The following is a 17,406-nucleotide window of genomic DNA, read 5'->3' on the forward strand; positions in this document are numbered from 1 at the left end:
CTTAAGTGAAAATGGAAAGTTAAATGGGACTTGTAATAGCACATAAAGCTCAATTCTACATTAAAACATTGCCTGAAGAAGGAAAGCCTCAGGGCACAGTTCTTTTCTGATAAGAAAAAAATAATAATAATAATCAGCACTTGTGATCCAAAGAGAAACAAAATTAAAAAGAGATATCCCCTTGGTTTATAATACATATAATTGTACACAGAACATTTTTGGTCTAAAAATAATGCATTACATAAATGCAATTGTATTTCCAAAGGATTACCCGCATTCAAGGGCTGGTCCCACATGACAAAATTTCTGAAAAAGTATCTTCTGACCAAATAGCCTTAACATTCATTCCTCTCGATTTGACTAAACTTTGGAAAGAGTTCTTCATAAATACAGACCCCTGACCTTCCTTTTCTTAGAGCATTTGCTTTACAAAACTTGCAATTATAAATTCTTTCTCTGCACCTTTGAGATGTAAATCTTCTACTACCCAGGGATGTCTTTCTCTAGGACCTGGAGACATCCCTTTGAAATGTATCATGGAGAAAGAGAGCACTCCTATCTCCTAGTCTGTTTGGGAAGGTAGGAGCCTAGCTTCAATAAGTACTGACTAGCAAACAGACCAATGACCCCTGTAAGTTCCCTCAGTACTTTTCCATTAGATCACAGAAGCACTTAAAATCCCTCCCACCTTTTGTTTTAGAGGAGTTGAGTTCAATTTTTTCCCTATATCCCAGTAGACTCGACCTCCAGTAGACTTTCCTCTATGTCAATAGTCTTGAATAATGTCTTCCTTGCCCGTTTAAATTGTCTGGTGCAATTTTTCATTGACACTTTATTCTAAAATTAGAATTTTGCACTTGGTCAAAAGCCCACTGGAGCCACAGGGGAGCAATATCATTACTTGACTAAGTGGTTATCTAACACAACTCTCAAATATAAGAAGAGTTGTTACCTATTGGCTGTAATAAGGCGACTAATTCTATCTCATTAAGAAAATCATAACTTAAAATTAAAATGCAAATACCACTCATACCCTAGCATGTCTAAACATCTTCGCCTATCATGCAGAGCAGGGCTGGATCCCACTCATGCAAGGACGTCACTTCTTTCCGGCATCTGTGTCAGACCAGTCTCTTCACTGTATCACTAATGATATCTCCCTTCCTATCTCTGCCTCTCAATTGCCACCTTGTCCTGAAATTCACTTCATTCTCTGCAGCTTATGTTTTATTTGCACCAGACAACCTTCCTTGTTTATTCCAACACTTACAGTCTTTTCTCTCCTACTCAAATGACTCTTGTGTTCTGCACCACAAAATCTGGCAATTAAAAATTTGCCAAAGTGTCCATTCTTTGAATCTGGGACCATGTTTGTATTATCTCTGTATCTGCAACAATGCATATGAAGATGAACTTGTGGTAGGTTGATAACATTGGGGCCCGAGTTACATGAATAATAATTATGATAGCAGGGAATTTAACATGTATTGAACACCTTACTTCAAGGTAAGTCCTTCAACAAACCTATAACATGGGTACTATTTTATTGTACCCATTTTTCAGATTAAATAACTTCCCCCTACTGGCATAGTAAAAATTGATAAAATTCAAATGTAAATCTAGGCAGTCAGATTCCATAATGTTTATTCATAGCTAGAACTCTATACTTAAGGATTTTGTAATACTTTAAACACTGGATATAATGAAACTTATATTTGATTTTGTTTTAGAGTTACATTATACATTTATAAAAAAGTCACACTTGAATACATTCTTGTTAAGGAAGTTTTATTGATATATAATTCACATAATTTACAGTTCAGCCATTTGAAATGTACAATTCAATGATTTTTAATATATTCACAGATAATTACAATCATCACTCTGATTTTAGAACACTTTTATTACCTCAAAAAGAAACACTGTACCTATTCACTATTGCTCCCTTATCATTCCATCCAGCCCAGCTCTAAACAATGATTAATCTACTTTCTGTTTCTATTAATTTGCTTATTCTGGACATTATATATAAATAGATTAATATGTAGTGTTTTGTGACTAGCTTCTTTCACTTAGCATGATGATTTCAAGGTTCACTTATGTCCTACTATGTATCAGCACTTCATATTTCATTCCTATTTATTCCTGAATAGTATTCTCCTATATGAATATACCACATTTTGAAAACCATTTATTAGTTGATGAATATTTGGACTGTTTCCACATTATGGCTATTATGCTGCTATAATCTTTTGTGTACAAGGTTTTGTGTGGACATATGTTTTCATCTTTCTTGTGTATTCATCTAGGGGTGAAATTTCTGGGTCATATGGTTACTGTATGTTTAACAACTTGAAAAACTGCCAATGTATTTTCCAAGGTGGCTGCACCATTTTACATTCTCACACACAGTGCATGAGGCTTCCAATTTCTCCACATCCTCATCAACACTCATTATGCCTGGATTATAGCCATTCTAGTGGGTGTGAAATATTATCTCATTATAGTTTTGATTTGCATTTCCTGATGCCTAAGTTTACTCAGTATCCTTTCATGTGCTTAACGATCATGGGTACATCTTTTATGGAGAAAGGTCATTCAGATCCTTTGCCCATTTTTAAATTGGGTTATTTGTCTTTTTATTGAATTATAAGAGTTCTTTATATGTTCTAGATACAAATCCCCTATGAGATGTATGATTTGCTAATATTTGCTCACATTCTGGGGTTTGTCTTTTCACTTAGTTAATAGTATCCTATGAAGAATAAAAGAGTTTTTATTCTGATGGAGTTCAACTTAATTTTTTTTCTTTTGATACTTGTGTTTTAATGTCATTTAAGAATCAGCTGTCAAATCCAAGATCATGAAGGTGTATCCCTATGTTTCCTTCCAATAGTTTATACTTTTAGCCTTTACATTTAAGTCTTTGATCTAGTTTGTGTTAATTTTGTTTTTGATATGAGAAAAAGGTCGAACTTCAATCATTTGCATGTGGCTATCCTGTTGTCCCAGCACTGTTTGTTAAAAAGACCATTTATTCTTTCCCCTATTGAATTGTCTTGACACCTTTCTCAAATCAGTTAACCTTAGTCTCATGGGTTTATCCCTGGAATCGCCATTCAACTTCATGGAACTATATATCTATCTTTATACCAGCATCATGCTGTCTTGATTACTGTTGCTTTGCAGTAAGTTTCAAAAACGGGAAGTATGAACATTCCTACTCTGTTCTCTCTTTTCATGTCTGCTTTGGCTCTTCTGTGTCCCTTGAACTTCGATATGAATTTTTGAATCATCCATTTATTCAAAAAAGGCCTTTCAGGTTTTGACTGAGATTGCATTGTATTTGTTGATTGCTTTGGGAAATGTCCTCTTAACAGTTGAGTTTTCCAATCCATGAAAACTGTATATTTTTCTATTTATTTAGATCTTTAATTTATTTCAATAATTTTTTTCAGAGTATAGTTTCTAGAGTATAAACTTTGCACTCACTTTGTTAAATTTTTCCTAAGTATTGCATTACTTTTGATACTACTGTCAATAGAATTTTCATAATTTCATTTTCAGACTTTTCATTGGAAATACATAGAAAAAGACCAGGTTTTTATATATTGATCTTTTATTTTTCCATCTTGCTAAGTTCATTTCTTAGTTCTAATAGATTTTTAGTGAATTGATTCCTTAGGGTTTTTGTACACAAGTCTATGTCATCTGCAAATAGAAATAGTTTTACTTCTTCCTTTCCAACCTGGATTTTTTTTATTTCATCTTGCCTGATTGCCATGACTACAACTTCCAGTAGAATGCTGAACAGAAGTGGCAGAAGCAGTCACCCTTGCCCTATTCCTCATTTTAGGGGAAAGCATTAAGCTATGCTAGGTACGGGTTTTTCATATTTTCCCTTCATAAGGTTAGTAAGTCAATTTCAATTCCTAGTTTGTTAAGTGTTTTTATCATGAAAATATGTTGGACCTTGCCAAATGCTCTTTTCTGCACCAATTGAGAGAATGATGTGATTTTTACATTTTCTTCTATTGACATGGTATGTTATTTGCTTTTTGAATCCTAAGCCAACCTTGTATTCCTGAGATAAATTTTACTTTCTTAGGATATATAATTTTCTTAATTTGTTGGTGGATTCAGTTTGCTAGTGTTTTGTTGAGTTTTGTTTAGTTTTTCTTTTCTTTTCTTTGTCTAGTTTTGATATCAAGGTAATACTAACCTCATAGAATCAGTTGGGAAGTATTCTCTCCTTTTCTATTGTTCGTAAGAGTTTGTGAAGAATTGATGGCAACTCTTCTTTAAATATTTGGTAGAATTCACCAGTGAAGCTTATGGACATGGACCCTGATAAACTGTGAGGGTATTTTTTTTATTCCAAATTCCATCTCTTATTATAGGTCTATTCAGATTGTCTATGTCTTTTTAAGTCAGTTTCAGTAGCTTGTGTCTTCCTGTTCAATAGATTCTTGCTCTTCTAGTTGTGCTAATGTTCATTAGTGAATAAAAGTAATGTTTTAAATCATTTAGACTTTGTTTTATTCTATGTTTCATGTTTTACTAAATAAAATACATGAATAAAAATAATTAACTTGAAATCATAGTGTTGAATAAACTTAATATTTAATCATAGGTGAGTTCAATTAGATTTTGGTCTCATCTCTATTCTTAATTCTAGTACTAACAAGCCAAGATGTATTTAGTAAAATGATTTTATGAATATGAGTTTCCTCATTTATATAAGAGGATGATTGGAGTAAGTGATCTCTAAGGTTCTTTCTTACCTGAAAATTCTACTATTTTGTGAAATGTGAGTCACTGAGAGAAATGTGAGGTAAAGGGAATATAATGTGAGAGCCATAAGCACAATAAGTAATTTAGGGGGAAAAACTAGATAAATATAAATTGATGGCAAATTCTGGTAAAAGTTAAATAATGAGATTTAAGTTATTAGGATACATAATCACTCATTTCAAATGACTGTTCTGTTTCAGAAAAAGTTACTTCAAAATAAGATTTAAAAAGCTGACTCTCTTTTCTTTTTGAAATCTTTGATAGGCAAATTATGAATATCTATAATGGGGTATTACATGACACTCCCTCTAAATTAAATGTAAATATGTTAACATGAGTAATTTTTAAAAATAAATAGTCAAGTAAAAACAAAGAGAGTTGCATAAAGTACAGGTACTTAAGGTACTATAAAATGAGGATAATTCAACACACTTCAACAGTATAGTTATGTATCAAGATGAAGGAAGGAGTGGGACAGAGCACACCATGGGCTTAACTAGATCTGAATTTTTTAAAAAATATATGTGAAATAAAAATTATAATACTTCAATATTTAATAAATTTGAATGGGACTATTAGGCTTTTTTTTTTTTTTTGCATTCCCTTTAGTCATTTGTATACCTGAACTATTTCATAATAGTAAAAAGAAAGGAAAAATTACCTGAATTTTATATGAAACAACAGTTCAGAAGGATATAAATGTAGGAATCAAATATCTAAACTCATGAAAATAACTATCTTTCAATTAATTGCTAATATTTTTTACTAGTGGATAGTCAGAATACTCACCATTTGATGCTGTAAAATCAATAGCCACTGTGAAATTGATTTGCGTTCTAGAATATAAGTAAACAAGAATCATTAAAAATGAAATAATCTCATAAAAAAGAGTTTGACTTCCATTTATGTTATTTTTTTTTTTAGCATCATTAAGCTTCTTAAAATACAGTATATACCGGATAGCATCAAGATAGGCAGTTTTAAAAGGTAAAAGCGTGGCAAAACACCTTTACAATCATACAGCTGTAAAATATGAAAACGAGTGTCAGGAATAAAAATAGCTCCTATTTGGGAACACAATAACTAAGTGAGGGTTGTATAATAAAGAAGTCAAACTGCAAATAACGATTTGCCAGTCTCTAATGCCAGTATTTACTATCAATTTGCTTTTAAAACCATCTTGCAGTCATTGTTGAATTATTATGCCCTTAAAAGTGTGGCACAGCTGAAATCATCTCTAATAATATCATTCCTAAACCAATTCTTTCCACAATCCTGAACACACAGGACTTTCTTCTGCTTTCTTCATAAATGAAGCATTTCAGATCCTGATCAGTATTCCTCTCTCTGTGTGTGAATTTATAGACATAGATAAATATTTAAATAGATGATATTGGTTATATATAGTTTAAATTTTCAGCACAGTTCCCCAAAATTATTTTACTGGGTTAGTTCTGTTTTCTTTCCTTTTTTTTTTCCTGATAGAAACCTAAAAGGTAGCATTTTCATAAAAAAATTCACTCTTTTGGATACACATCTCTGACTCCTTAGGTGTGTAATTCTACCCCTTTCTTAACTAACAAGGGGGAAAAAACCCACAAATAAGCAACAATGAGATGATTACTTGGATAACACAAAATCACACCTAATTTAAAAAATAATTTAATATAAAAAGTAAGCCATTTGAAAACATGAGTGCTATAAATCACCTTATTTTTAGAGACAAATTACTTTTGACATATTGCACAACTCATTAAACACTTCAAAGTTTGGAGCTGCTATTTAAATGGTGCTGCTGATGACGAATATAATGATGACGATGGTGATGAGGTTGATGATGATGATGGGTACTACAGCATAGGGTCCCTTGTGGTTCTCTGAGTATAAATTATAGTAATATTTCCTTCTTTTTCTACAAATTCAGCTTCCAAATCCCTAGACTATTCAGGTACTGAAACATATTCCACATTTTTTTTTCCTAAGGAATGAACAACCTTTTGTGCTTTGCATTTAATAAAAACTAATATAGATTCTCTTTATAGCTATAAGCAATTTTTTTTCAGTAGAAATTAGGTTTATAGGCTAAGAATATAGGCTAATTTGGAGCATGACACCAACCCGTATGAACCAAAAGGAGTTAAAAACTTTTAGAAAAAGAGTGTTTTTGAGACATCTGGGAGAACATTTTGAGATAATAAATCCCTTTGAGGAACTGAAAAGAACAGTCACCATCAGCACATTGCTTCGTCATTCTGGTGCAAGGGAGAGAAGTGACCGTAATACAGGGTAGTATGGTGTTAAGAGAGGGTAGTATGGTGCATTAGAAAGGTGCAGCTTTTGCATCTGAAAGAACAGGGTTTCAATTCCAGCAACCCAGTTGCTGACATTAGTCATGTTTCAAAACCCTCAGAGGTCAGGTGCCTGGCACGCAATAATAGCAAGAACTAACAGAAAAACTAAATGAAATATTATATCTCTATATATTTATATGTGTGTATATATATATAATGTGGATTACAGATACACATTATATACTATAAGCATATAAAATGTGCTTTTACATAGCTTATATCAACTAATTTCATAATATTTTTTAAAAGACACCATTATTCTCCTTTTATAGACAAGGATTCTATGCTCACAAACTTCATAATTTTTGACACAAGTAATAAATGCCAGTATTGAAATCTGAATTCACATCTAACTTCAAAGACCACATTCATAAACTCTATACATACTACTCTGTTTCTACAATTAGATATTTATAAACTGCTTGACTATAATAACACAATAAAAGATAGTGATTATTATGTTACAAACAAAAATGATCCTATACAAGTATCCTTATGATAAGAATGCCAGGGCACATTCTCGTGCTTGGGCAAATTAGCTCATCTACCAAGTATGTTGTTAAATATATAAATCACAAAATTATCAGTATAAATATCTTTTTATGTTATTTTTTTCAAATGACACCTCTTTAGAAATGAAAAATAACTCTGAGTTTCAAGAACATATATTTTAGCACATTATAAAGGGCAGTTTAGGAGTTGAGTCTTTGGTTCAATCTCCCTTAGGTTGTAAGGACAGACACCTTGTCTTGATTCAACTGTCTCTTGTAACACTGTCTGCACAATGCTTTGACAATATTGGAACCTCACTGTATTTATTGGGTGATCGAATGCATTCATTTTATGCTTGCTTCTTTTTTTTTTTTTTAATTTTTTTTTTTTTTTTTTAACATTTAATGATTTTTGAGACAGAGAGAGACAGAGCATGAACGGGGGAGGGGCAGAGAGAGAGGGAGACACAGAATCGGAAGCAGGCTCCAGGCTCTGAGCCATCAGCCCAGAGCCCGACACGGGGTTCGAACTCACGGACCGCGAGATTGTGACCTGAGCCGAAGTCGGATGCTCAACCGACTGAGCCACCCAGGTGTCCCTTTATGCTTGCTTCTAATCTGTTCTCCAGGAGAGCCCAGGATGTGTAGCATAACCTCCAACTTCTTAGAAGCATTAGTTGCAGATTTTAAAAAAATTCAGTAATCAGAGATACAATGGTACTTTCGAAGCCAAAGCTGTGCCTAGCAAAACTATAAGGAAAAGGCATGACTATTAAAGAACTATACTGTATATAAGAATAAAAAAAGAGTAGATATTTATTAAACTACCTGACTGAAACCTCTAGCTAACAAAACCTCTAGCTAGCTAAATAAACTAAATTACAAAAGCAAGCCAGTTAGGTAGCCCCAAAATAATGAGGTATTAAAAAAAAAAGAAGAGAAAACTTAAAAAAAAAAAAAAGGAAGGAAGGAAAGAAAGAAAAGAAGGAAGGAAAAAAGAAAGAGAGAGGGAGCCTGTTATCATACCATTTGGGTTTATTCATTTAAAAAACTACAATTCAACATTCATACAGCATCTTCTGATTGCCAAGCACTATGTTTTTTGTGTTTTTTTTTTAAATTTTTTTTTCAACATTTATTTTTGGGACAGAGAGAGACAGAGCATGAACGGGGGAGGGGCAGAGAGAGAGGGAGACACAGAATCGGAAACAGGCTCCAGGCTCTGAGCCATCAGCCCAGAGCCTGACGCGGGGCTCGAACTCACGGACCGCGAGATCGTGACCTGGCTGAAGTCGGTCGCTTAACCGACTGCGCCACCCAGGCGCCCCGCCAAGCACTATGTTAAGAAAACAGGAGCAAACCAAAAACTATCCTTGAATTCCTAGAGTTTATTTACTATTGTAGCTTTTACTATTAAAAAAATGACAAAAATAGCACAGCAGTTTATCATAGAATTCATAATCAACAGCATAACCTAAAACTCAACTGTGCATTTACTGTGGATAACAGCTTATTTATTTCCAGGATTCCCAAGTTTCCATTCATATTATAATGTATATTTGCTATACCAAGCATTACATTCTATGTATTTTGGAAATATTAATTAATAAAATTTTAAAGAAAGTTCCTAGCAATACTATAACTTTAAGCTAGAAGACAGATTTCTTGAGGACTTTGATAAATGAATTGTGTCATAAAAGTAAACCAAACAAAACATCTGCACCAGTAATCCTGTTATCCTTTTTCATTCTTTAGTATTGCATGAAGCCTAATGTTGGAAAAAAAAAAAAAAAATCAATCAGCATCAAAGTGAAACATCCAAAGTCGCACAAGATGACTCCTGGCAGAATATTCATAAAATGATCACATACAAATCCTTGAAACATTCTGCTTAGGAAGCGTTACTTTAGCTGTCATTTTGCATTTTAGAAACAGACAAGAAGGAACAGAATTTCAAGAAACCTGGATAGGAGTATTATATTATAGAGTATAAATAAAGGCATGCCTGCCAAATTTCATGAGTTAGTAGTAACATCTCATAAGACTTCTCAATGCATATGTCCTAGTACTGCTAAAATATATACTTGGAAAAATGTCCTTATTTTACTCTGCCACCTTTCCAAAAGCTGTAAATGACAAATCAGATGTCAAGACAGAAGATTTAACCAGCACAGCAAAGATCCATAGAAAACAAGCATATATATGTATGTCAAAGAAAACGACACATATGCATGCATCTGTGTGCATCTGCATGCACACACACACACACAGTAATACTATCTTGGACAACTTTTCTACAACTGTCATTATGAATTTGTTACTGAGAACCAACAACTGTGATGGGGGTGTGCAGAAGGACCGTTTTATTTTCTTCCCAATTTCAAATTCTGTTCAGCTACACAAACTGAACATTATCAATATGAAAGATGAACTGTTGCCATCCTCCATTTTAAAGTTAATCTTGACAAATGCAGGTTCTGATTCACCTGCTGTTGGAATTTAGAATGCTTAAATGAAATTGAGATGCCCACTTAGCTCTAATATTCCTCTTATTCTCACCACATTGGCACCAAGACTATGCTTCTGCCTTGATAAACCGACATGCACTCTCTTTCTCTCTTGGGTTCTAGAATCTAGCCTGAATCTCTGGTTCACTTGCCTCAGGCACCACTATCATCCAGCCCAACCCTTCTTATCACTAGCTCACCATGGCCTAAACCCTTTCCTTTATCAGCTTTTCCCTTTTTCTTAAAAGTAGTTCAACTACCTAACAATTACAACAACAAAAACATTACCTGATTCTAAATTTTGCTGCATCTTCAAAATCCCTGCTTCCCGTGCCCATAAACAAGTCAAAGGATTAATTGCCCTCAGCAAGTGAGATCTAGAATGATGGCAAGCTTTGAGATACACAAATGTAAATTCAAATATAAACACTTTCACTTACTTGCAATGTGATCTTGCAAAAGCTATTTAACCTCCCTGCAGCTCATTTATACTAAGTTAAGGATAATAAAACCTTCCTTGGATTGTTGTTTTGAGGACAAGCACCTGTCCTTTAGCAGGCACTCAAGTAGTTGATGCTTATTATCACCATTATATTTTTTTAAAAATTTTAAAGTATATTTATTTATTTTTGAAAGAGAGAGAGAGAGCACAAGTGGAGTAGGGGCAGAGAGACAGAGAGAGAGAGAGAGGATTCCGATCAGGCTTCACACTGTCAGTGCAGAGCCTGACATGGGGCTTGAATCCACAAACCGTGAGATCATGACCTGAGATCAAGAGTTGGACACTTAACCAACTGAGCCACCCAGGTGCCCCTTATCACCATTATTGATGCCAGCTTTTTCGGATCTGAGTTAGCATACTTCTTTGAAAACTGGAGCTCGCAGTGCTTATCAAATTTCTGGACCTACCAGAGATTCAGGTTATTTCTCAGAACCTGACTCTCCCATGTCAGATTTTCTTTCCTTTATACAGGCTACAAAGGTCCCAACCTGCCCAACTCCAAACTGCAGCACAGTAGAAATGTGCTACCTGGGGGGCGCCTGGAGGGGGGGGCTCAGTCGGTTAAGATTCTGACTTCAGCTCAGGTCATGATCTCACAGTCCATGAGTTCAAGCCCCGCATCCGGCTCTGTGCTGTCAATGCAGACTGCACCTCTGATCCTCTGTCCCCTAGTCTCTCAGCAACCCCCCCCCCCCACACACACACACACTCTCTCTCTCTCTCAAAAATAAATGATTTTTTTTAAATGGTGTTATCTGGGTACCTCCCAGATGGGTACCAACAAAATCCCTTGGCATAAAGTAACTGTAAGCTATGACTCGTGCCTTATTTTCTTTTCTATCCTTCCAAACAGTCTGGATTTCTGATGGATCCAGTAAAATGTCAAAAGTAAGAATGAAAAGCAATGGGACAAACAATGTGGTTCTTCAACTATTTACACTAATATTCTTGATCCTTACTAAATCCGATTTTCATCAATTACCAAACCTTTGTGCTTTCTCTAGACTTTGAAGATTGAGTTCAGTATTTTTTAACACAATAAGAGGGTTCTGAAGTACAACTTCACAGAGTCTTGCAGTTAAAGAGCTTCTTATCAAGAAAGGTATTACAAGATGGCCAAAGTTTTTTCAAATCGCTAGTTTAGAAAATATCTTACAATTGACCTAATCAAAATAAACAATAAAACATCACCCCAAAGAAACAAACAAACAAAAATGCAAGCACTATCCAACAGCATCCCATGTAATGTGAGGTAGGTGCTGAAGAGGTAATGAACCCTAGTAGAAAGACTATGAACTTTTGACTCATAGATTGAGGAGCTTGAAACCCAGAGTCACAACTAGCTAGCTAGTTGTGAGTCCTCTGCAAGATTAGCAAGTCTCTGATCCCCAGCTTTCTCATATGATAAACAGGTAATAGCTACATTGAAGAAGTCCTCTAATAAAAATAAAACCCTCAAGTACCTGCTTATGACAATTACTCTACATGCTGGAGGACAAATCTCCTGAAGAATCCATGTCATTGTCTCCTGGTTCATATGAATCCTTTCCTCTGCTGGGTCACAAGAGACAGTTCCTCTTAACATTAACACATATTTCTTTTTCATTACTTCTTCTCATAGTGTTGGTCATTGGTATATCAAGGATAGGGTAATAAACTCCCAACCAGTGTAGACAGTAAGAAGTGCATTGTCTGTAGATGATTTAAAACCAATAATTTAATCTTCTAATACTTGGTCCACATTTTAATATAAGCATAAATCAGCAATTCTAAACAATGTAAATGATAAAATTCTCCTACTCTATCACAACCTGCCCACCAGGTCAACTGCCCACCAGAGAGGAACTATGTTAGAGAATGTGTGGCTAGAAGTGCATACTCTGATCATACAATAGAACTAAGAAACTGCCTGATACAAAACATTGTCAATGTTTGGGCTAACTTAGTGCTAGTTCTCATGACAAAACATACATGCAGTTTACTTGGACTGTGAAATAAATGCCTCTGAAAAAATCATTTGAAAAATAACATAAGCTGTTAATGAAACCACACTCTTAAAAGATGTACCTGGACATCTCTAGCCTTTTCAAGCATGCATTTAAACATGTAAAAATCAGAATCATGCATTAACCAAAACAAAGTTTATGAGTTTTAATATTCATAAAAGTTAATTTTCTAAATCTTAGTTTAGGTTAGTTTAGTTTATAGATGATAATATTCTATGTGAATGTATTTATAGAAGGCAGAATGGCTTTGTTTTTATTAGATTTACCCCCATTCAGCGTTGCAGGGTTTAGCTCTCCACTGATTTGATGAATATAAAACACTTGGGTGCCACAACCAGAAACACTATAAAAAACCTAGACAGGGATATTCAGTTTTCAAATAAGAAATTGGATTAGTTAGGAAAAAAAAAAAAACTTACAGTATTTCATGGTCTGGCAAGATGTGCGCCCTGAGGCAACCTACCCAATATAACGCTCCCAATGTTATAAAAGTAAGGCAAACATTTTACAACATCATTGAACTTGCTTCAAGTATTTTTAAGGAAAAGAAATCCTTATGGAACTTGTTGATAAGAGGACTTACTGATATTTAACTCACCCTTAAAATAAGCAGTATCAAAAGCCCACGTTAGCCTTTAAAATTAGCTTATAATGGTAGGTAGCTTTTTTACCCCTCAAAGACTTCTTACTTTTTTAAAAATAGAATATAAACTTTTTATTTATAATTTCAGACAAATTTTAGAATCAGGATCAAGAGTTTGGGTTGAAATTGGAATGTAGGGAATGTCTTGGCAATTCCTCCAAAGAGAAGTGAACTATAAAAAATTACTTTTATTGACTCTGTAAATTTGACTATATCTTTTTCTCTCCATGTCTCTGATAAGCAGGACAATTACCACCAGTGACATTATGAAGACCAAATGAGATAGGACACATTGGAAATTTAAACAAGTTCAAATTATTCAGAAAAATAGTAGCTAGCATTTATTGGGGTTAACTCTCTGCTACTGAATCCACATAGCCGCTGCATGAGATATGCACTATTATTTTTATTCCTATTTCATATAAATGGAAACAGGTAATGCGAACGAGAAACAGATTTAGAATTTGAACCAGGCAGTTAATGCCAGAACCTAAATTCTTGATCACTACTATGCACTGCCTCAGTTATCAGCAACCATATCTTTGCAATTGACCTGATGTTTTGTCAAATATTTACTTATGATTTTAATTCCTTCCCAGAATTATCCCACTTAGTGTTTTACCTATTACCCTCTCTCATGGTCCCTTTCTGCTAAGATCTGAGGGAAAACAAACAGTCCATGGTTTTAATCTTGATCTCGTCTTTCCTTGAAGTCACTACAAACCCAGATATGAGTGAAGTTGAGATAATTTCTGGCAGAGGCAACATAAAAAGCATTTTTTCTTATTCCAGAAACCCTGATTTATCTGTTTTGTTTGGTGATTGTGGTATGCATTGTGGAAAGAAGATAAAGTCTGAGAGACACAGACACGGGGGTTTATAACATAGGTCACTGAATTGTCACACTCTTTGTTTAAAAGTCGTATTTGTTTATAACGTTTCATTATGCTAAGAGATTTAGGGGAAAAAAGAGTAGAAAGACAGGTTTAAAATAGCTTTCTCATTAATGTGGATTTATTCAGTGGTTACTTGGTGTTTAGCTCTATTAAAAATATTTTAAAATTGCCAGTCTCCTTGAGAAGATAAATCATATAAACAGACAAATGACACCCAACAAAACTAGTGAGCACTCCATATAAGTGGTAGGGACTTTTGTAGCTCATGGGAGGTTGGTTGAGAGTTTGGGCTTTCTTCAGAGGAAGAAAAAGACAGTCTGTGGTCCTGCAAGTTTCTAATACATTTAATAGTCTAATAAAGCATGGACTAGGATTCAATGTTGACATGAATTTCATGTGAACATGAATTTTAGACTCAGACGCAGAATTTGTGATCTGTTTTCCTCCTTCATCTGCCAGTCAAAGAGATATGGAAAACTTTATAGATATTTGTTCTTGGTCATGTTACTGGCGGAGTGAAGAGTTTCATGAAGACTTCAGACACATAGAGGACTGAAGGGCAGACAAAACCAAATTAATATTTATGATTGTACCCTGAGATAGTTACAGTGTGATCCACTGGAAATATAGAAATATGTATTTTACAGATCTGTAGAAGTCAATAAACACATTTCACAGATAATAATTGTAATAATGATAATGCTACCCTAAAGCAGAATCTCAGATTTCAGAGCAGTTGTGACTTTATATGAATCTCACATTGTCCTTATTAGTAGTTATTGGGTATTCAAAGCCATAGATTAGAGATTCCTGAATAAATATCTTTAGTTGCTAATTATATCAGACTTTTAATATTTAAAATGATTTCTTAATAAGTAAATAATAAAATAACTACTGGGATAAATGTACAGAGTATAATTTTAAAAAAAAATGACCTCATATTCAACAATCTAAAAGAGGCAGTTTTTATTACTCTACAGTGAGACCTCCTTTATAGATATTAGTCTTGTACTTAGAAAAAAAACCTCTCTATGACCTCAAGTCATAGAATATGTCTCATGCTCCAGGAAAAGCACAGGACTGTTTCACCAAAAACAAGTTCTAAAAATCAGATTTTTATTTCAGAGTATATTTGCATAAATATTGGCTGATTTAGAATGCATCGGTCTCATATGCTCACTGTGTGCCTGAATCCATAAACCTGACTATCACAGCTAAACAGAATATTTGAGGAACTGAGATTGTGAATGAAAGTATGTCTTCACAAACAATCAGGGTTATATTTTCATGTAAATATCTACATCAATAACAACTAAAGCAATGGAAACCTAGAACACCCAATACTAAAAATTAGGCCTATCATGTTCCTTTGAATGGGAAAATATTAAAGGACTATGAAAATAACTTTGTTTAGTATTTAAATGTGTTCATTCTTAACTCTGCATAATTTCTACTTAGATTCATGAGAAAACAAATAATGTTCTTATAATTTTCTATTGAATTATTTTTTGTGAGCTGACACAAGAAGAGAGACGAAATTTTAAAAGGAAATTCAAGAATTCCTTTCTAAGAGTTTAATCACAAGCTGTTATTCCACATCGGTCACCTGTTTGCCATCTTTTGCTTTTCTCATGCTCCTACACATGCAAGGGAAATATTTTACAAAATTAATGCAGAGCACAAAATAAATGCAGGAAAATCTCAACTAACTTTATTTTGGATAGCCCAGAGCTAGCCAGAGTACCAACTGTTACTCATATTGTATATGATGATTTTTTAACTTTTTTGAAGACCTCTAGCTTTACTTGTCAACTAAAGTTCAGCATAATCATAAATTAACAAGAGTTTCTCCTAGATTAGAAAAAATATGATGAATAGGCCCCTGAACTGATACCACCCAAATTAGCAACAATGATGCTAACCCAAGTCAGCCATAAAACAATCCACAAACACCTGTAACAACTATTGCCATGTTCCTGCAAGTTAAAAGTGAGTAATTACTACAGTTCATTATAAAAACAAAGTGGAATTGAACACTTTGTTCCAATCACTTCAGAAATATCATACTTACTTGGAAAGATGGCATAGCAGCTCTTCAAAAAAGCTAACCTTGATAATTCCACAAATCTTCAAATGTACTAATATGACCTCCAAAATACTACTTTGGGTTGCTTGGCTGATTGCAGCCTAAAGTGCCAGCTTATTTCATTGTTCTTCAGTGTAATCACAGGATAAAAGGGAAGAACAGATGGCTAAATTAAGAAGAGTCTTATTAGATGTGTGCTTAAGAGGAGTTCAATCAAAGACTAAGATGTGAATACTGGGGAAGTTCAGCTGAAGACTTGACCACAGTTAAAGGATGTAGCTTTCGGCTACCTTTCTGTCTTCTGTCTTCAGTTGAAAATACTAAATCTTTTATGGGGCGCCTGGGTGGCGCAGTCGGTTAAGCGTCCGACTTCAGCCAGGTCACGATCTCGCGGTCCGGGAGTTCGAGCCCCGCGTCGGGCTCTGGGCTGATGGCTCGGAGCCTGGAGCCTGTTTCCGATTCTGTGTCTCCCTCTCTCTCTGCACCTCCCCCATTCATGCTCTGTCTCTCTCTGTCCCAAAAATAAATAAACATTGAAAAAAAAAAATTTAAGAAAATACTAAATCTTTTAGGTAGAACTGGTGGAAGAAGGAGCAGAGGAAAAGCAAAACAACAACAACAACAACAACGACAACAACAACAACAACAAAAAATGGGGGGGAGGGTTGAAACTCGGGTTTCCAAAGACATGAGCTTTTACAAAAGACATCACAAGAGCTAATAAACAGAGGTTTCATGGATAAAAACTGACTCAGCTCAGTCAGCTGAGCATCTGACTCTTGATTTCAGCTCAGGTCACGATCCCAGGGTTGTGGTATCAAGCACCATATTGGGCTTTGCACTGAGCGTGGAGCCTGCTTCAGGTTCTCTCTCTGTCTCTCTCTCTCCCTCTGCCCCTTCCCCCTGCTTGTTCTTTCTCTCTCTCAAAAAAAAAAAAAAAAAAAAAAAAAAATTGACAATGACTTATAACATTATCAATTCATCAAAAATAAAAAAGGAGTGGCACTATTTGGTAAGGCTATAGTAAACTTTCACATACAAATGAAAGTGTTCGGAGTGTAAATGATTATTACTGCTACCCTTTCAGCAACACAATTTAGAAATATCTAACAAACTGTAAAATATACATT

At 34.5% G+C, this 17,406-nt stretch overlaps 1 protein-coding gene across 2 annotated transcripts in view; it reads right to left on the bottom strand.

Annotated features, from left to right (window-relative positions):
* The window catches only part of CPNE8 (copine 8), a 236,797-nt gene that overhangs the window by 47,049 nt on the left and 172,342 nt on the right, over positions 1–17,406 (bottom strand). For both annotated transcript variants that reach the window (XM_045467285.1, XM_045467287.1), the window contains exon 14: positions 5,584–5,630. In XM_045467285.1, coding sequence (XP_045323241.1) covers positions 5,584–5,630 — 47 coding nt within the window. The remainder of the gene's footprint in view (positions 1–5,583; positions 5,631–17,406) is intronic.

This window comes from Leopardus geoffroyi, chromosome B4 (genome assembly GCF_018350155.1).
Source record: "Leopardus geoffroyi isolate Oge1 chromosome B4, O.geoffroyi_Oge1_pat1.0, whole genome shotgun sequence".
Taxonomy (NCBI): Eukaryota; Metazoa; Chordata; class Mammalia; order Carnivora; family Felidae; genus Leopardus; species Leopardus geoffroyi.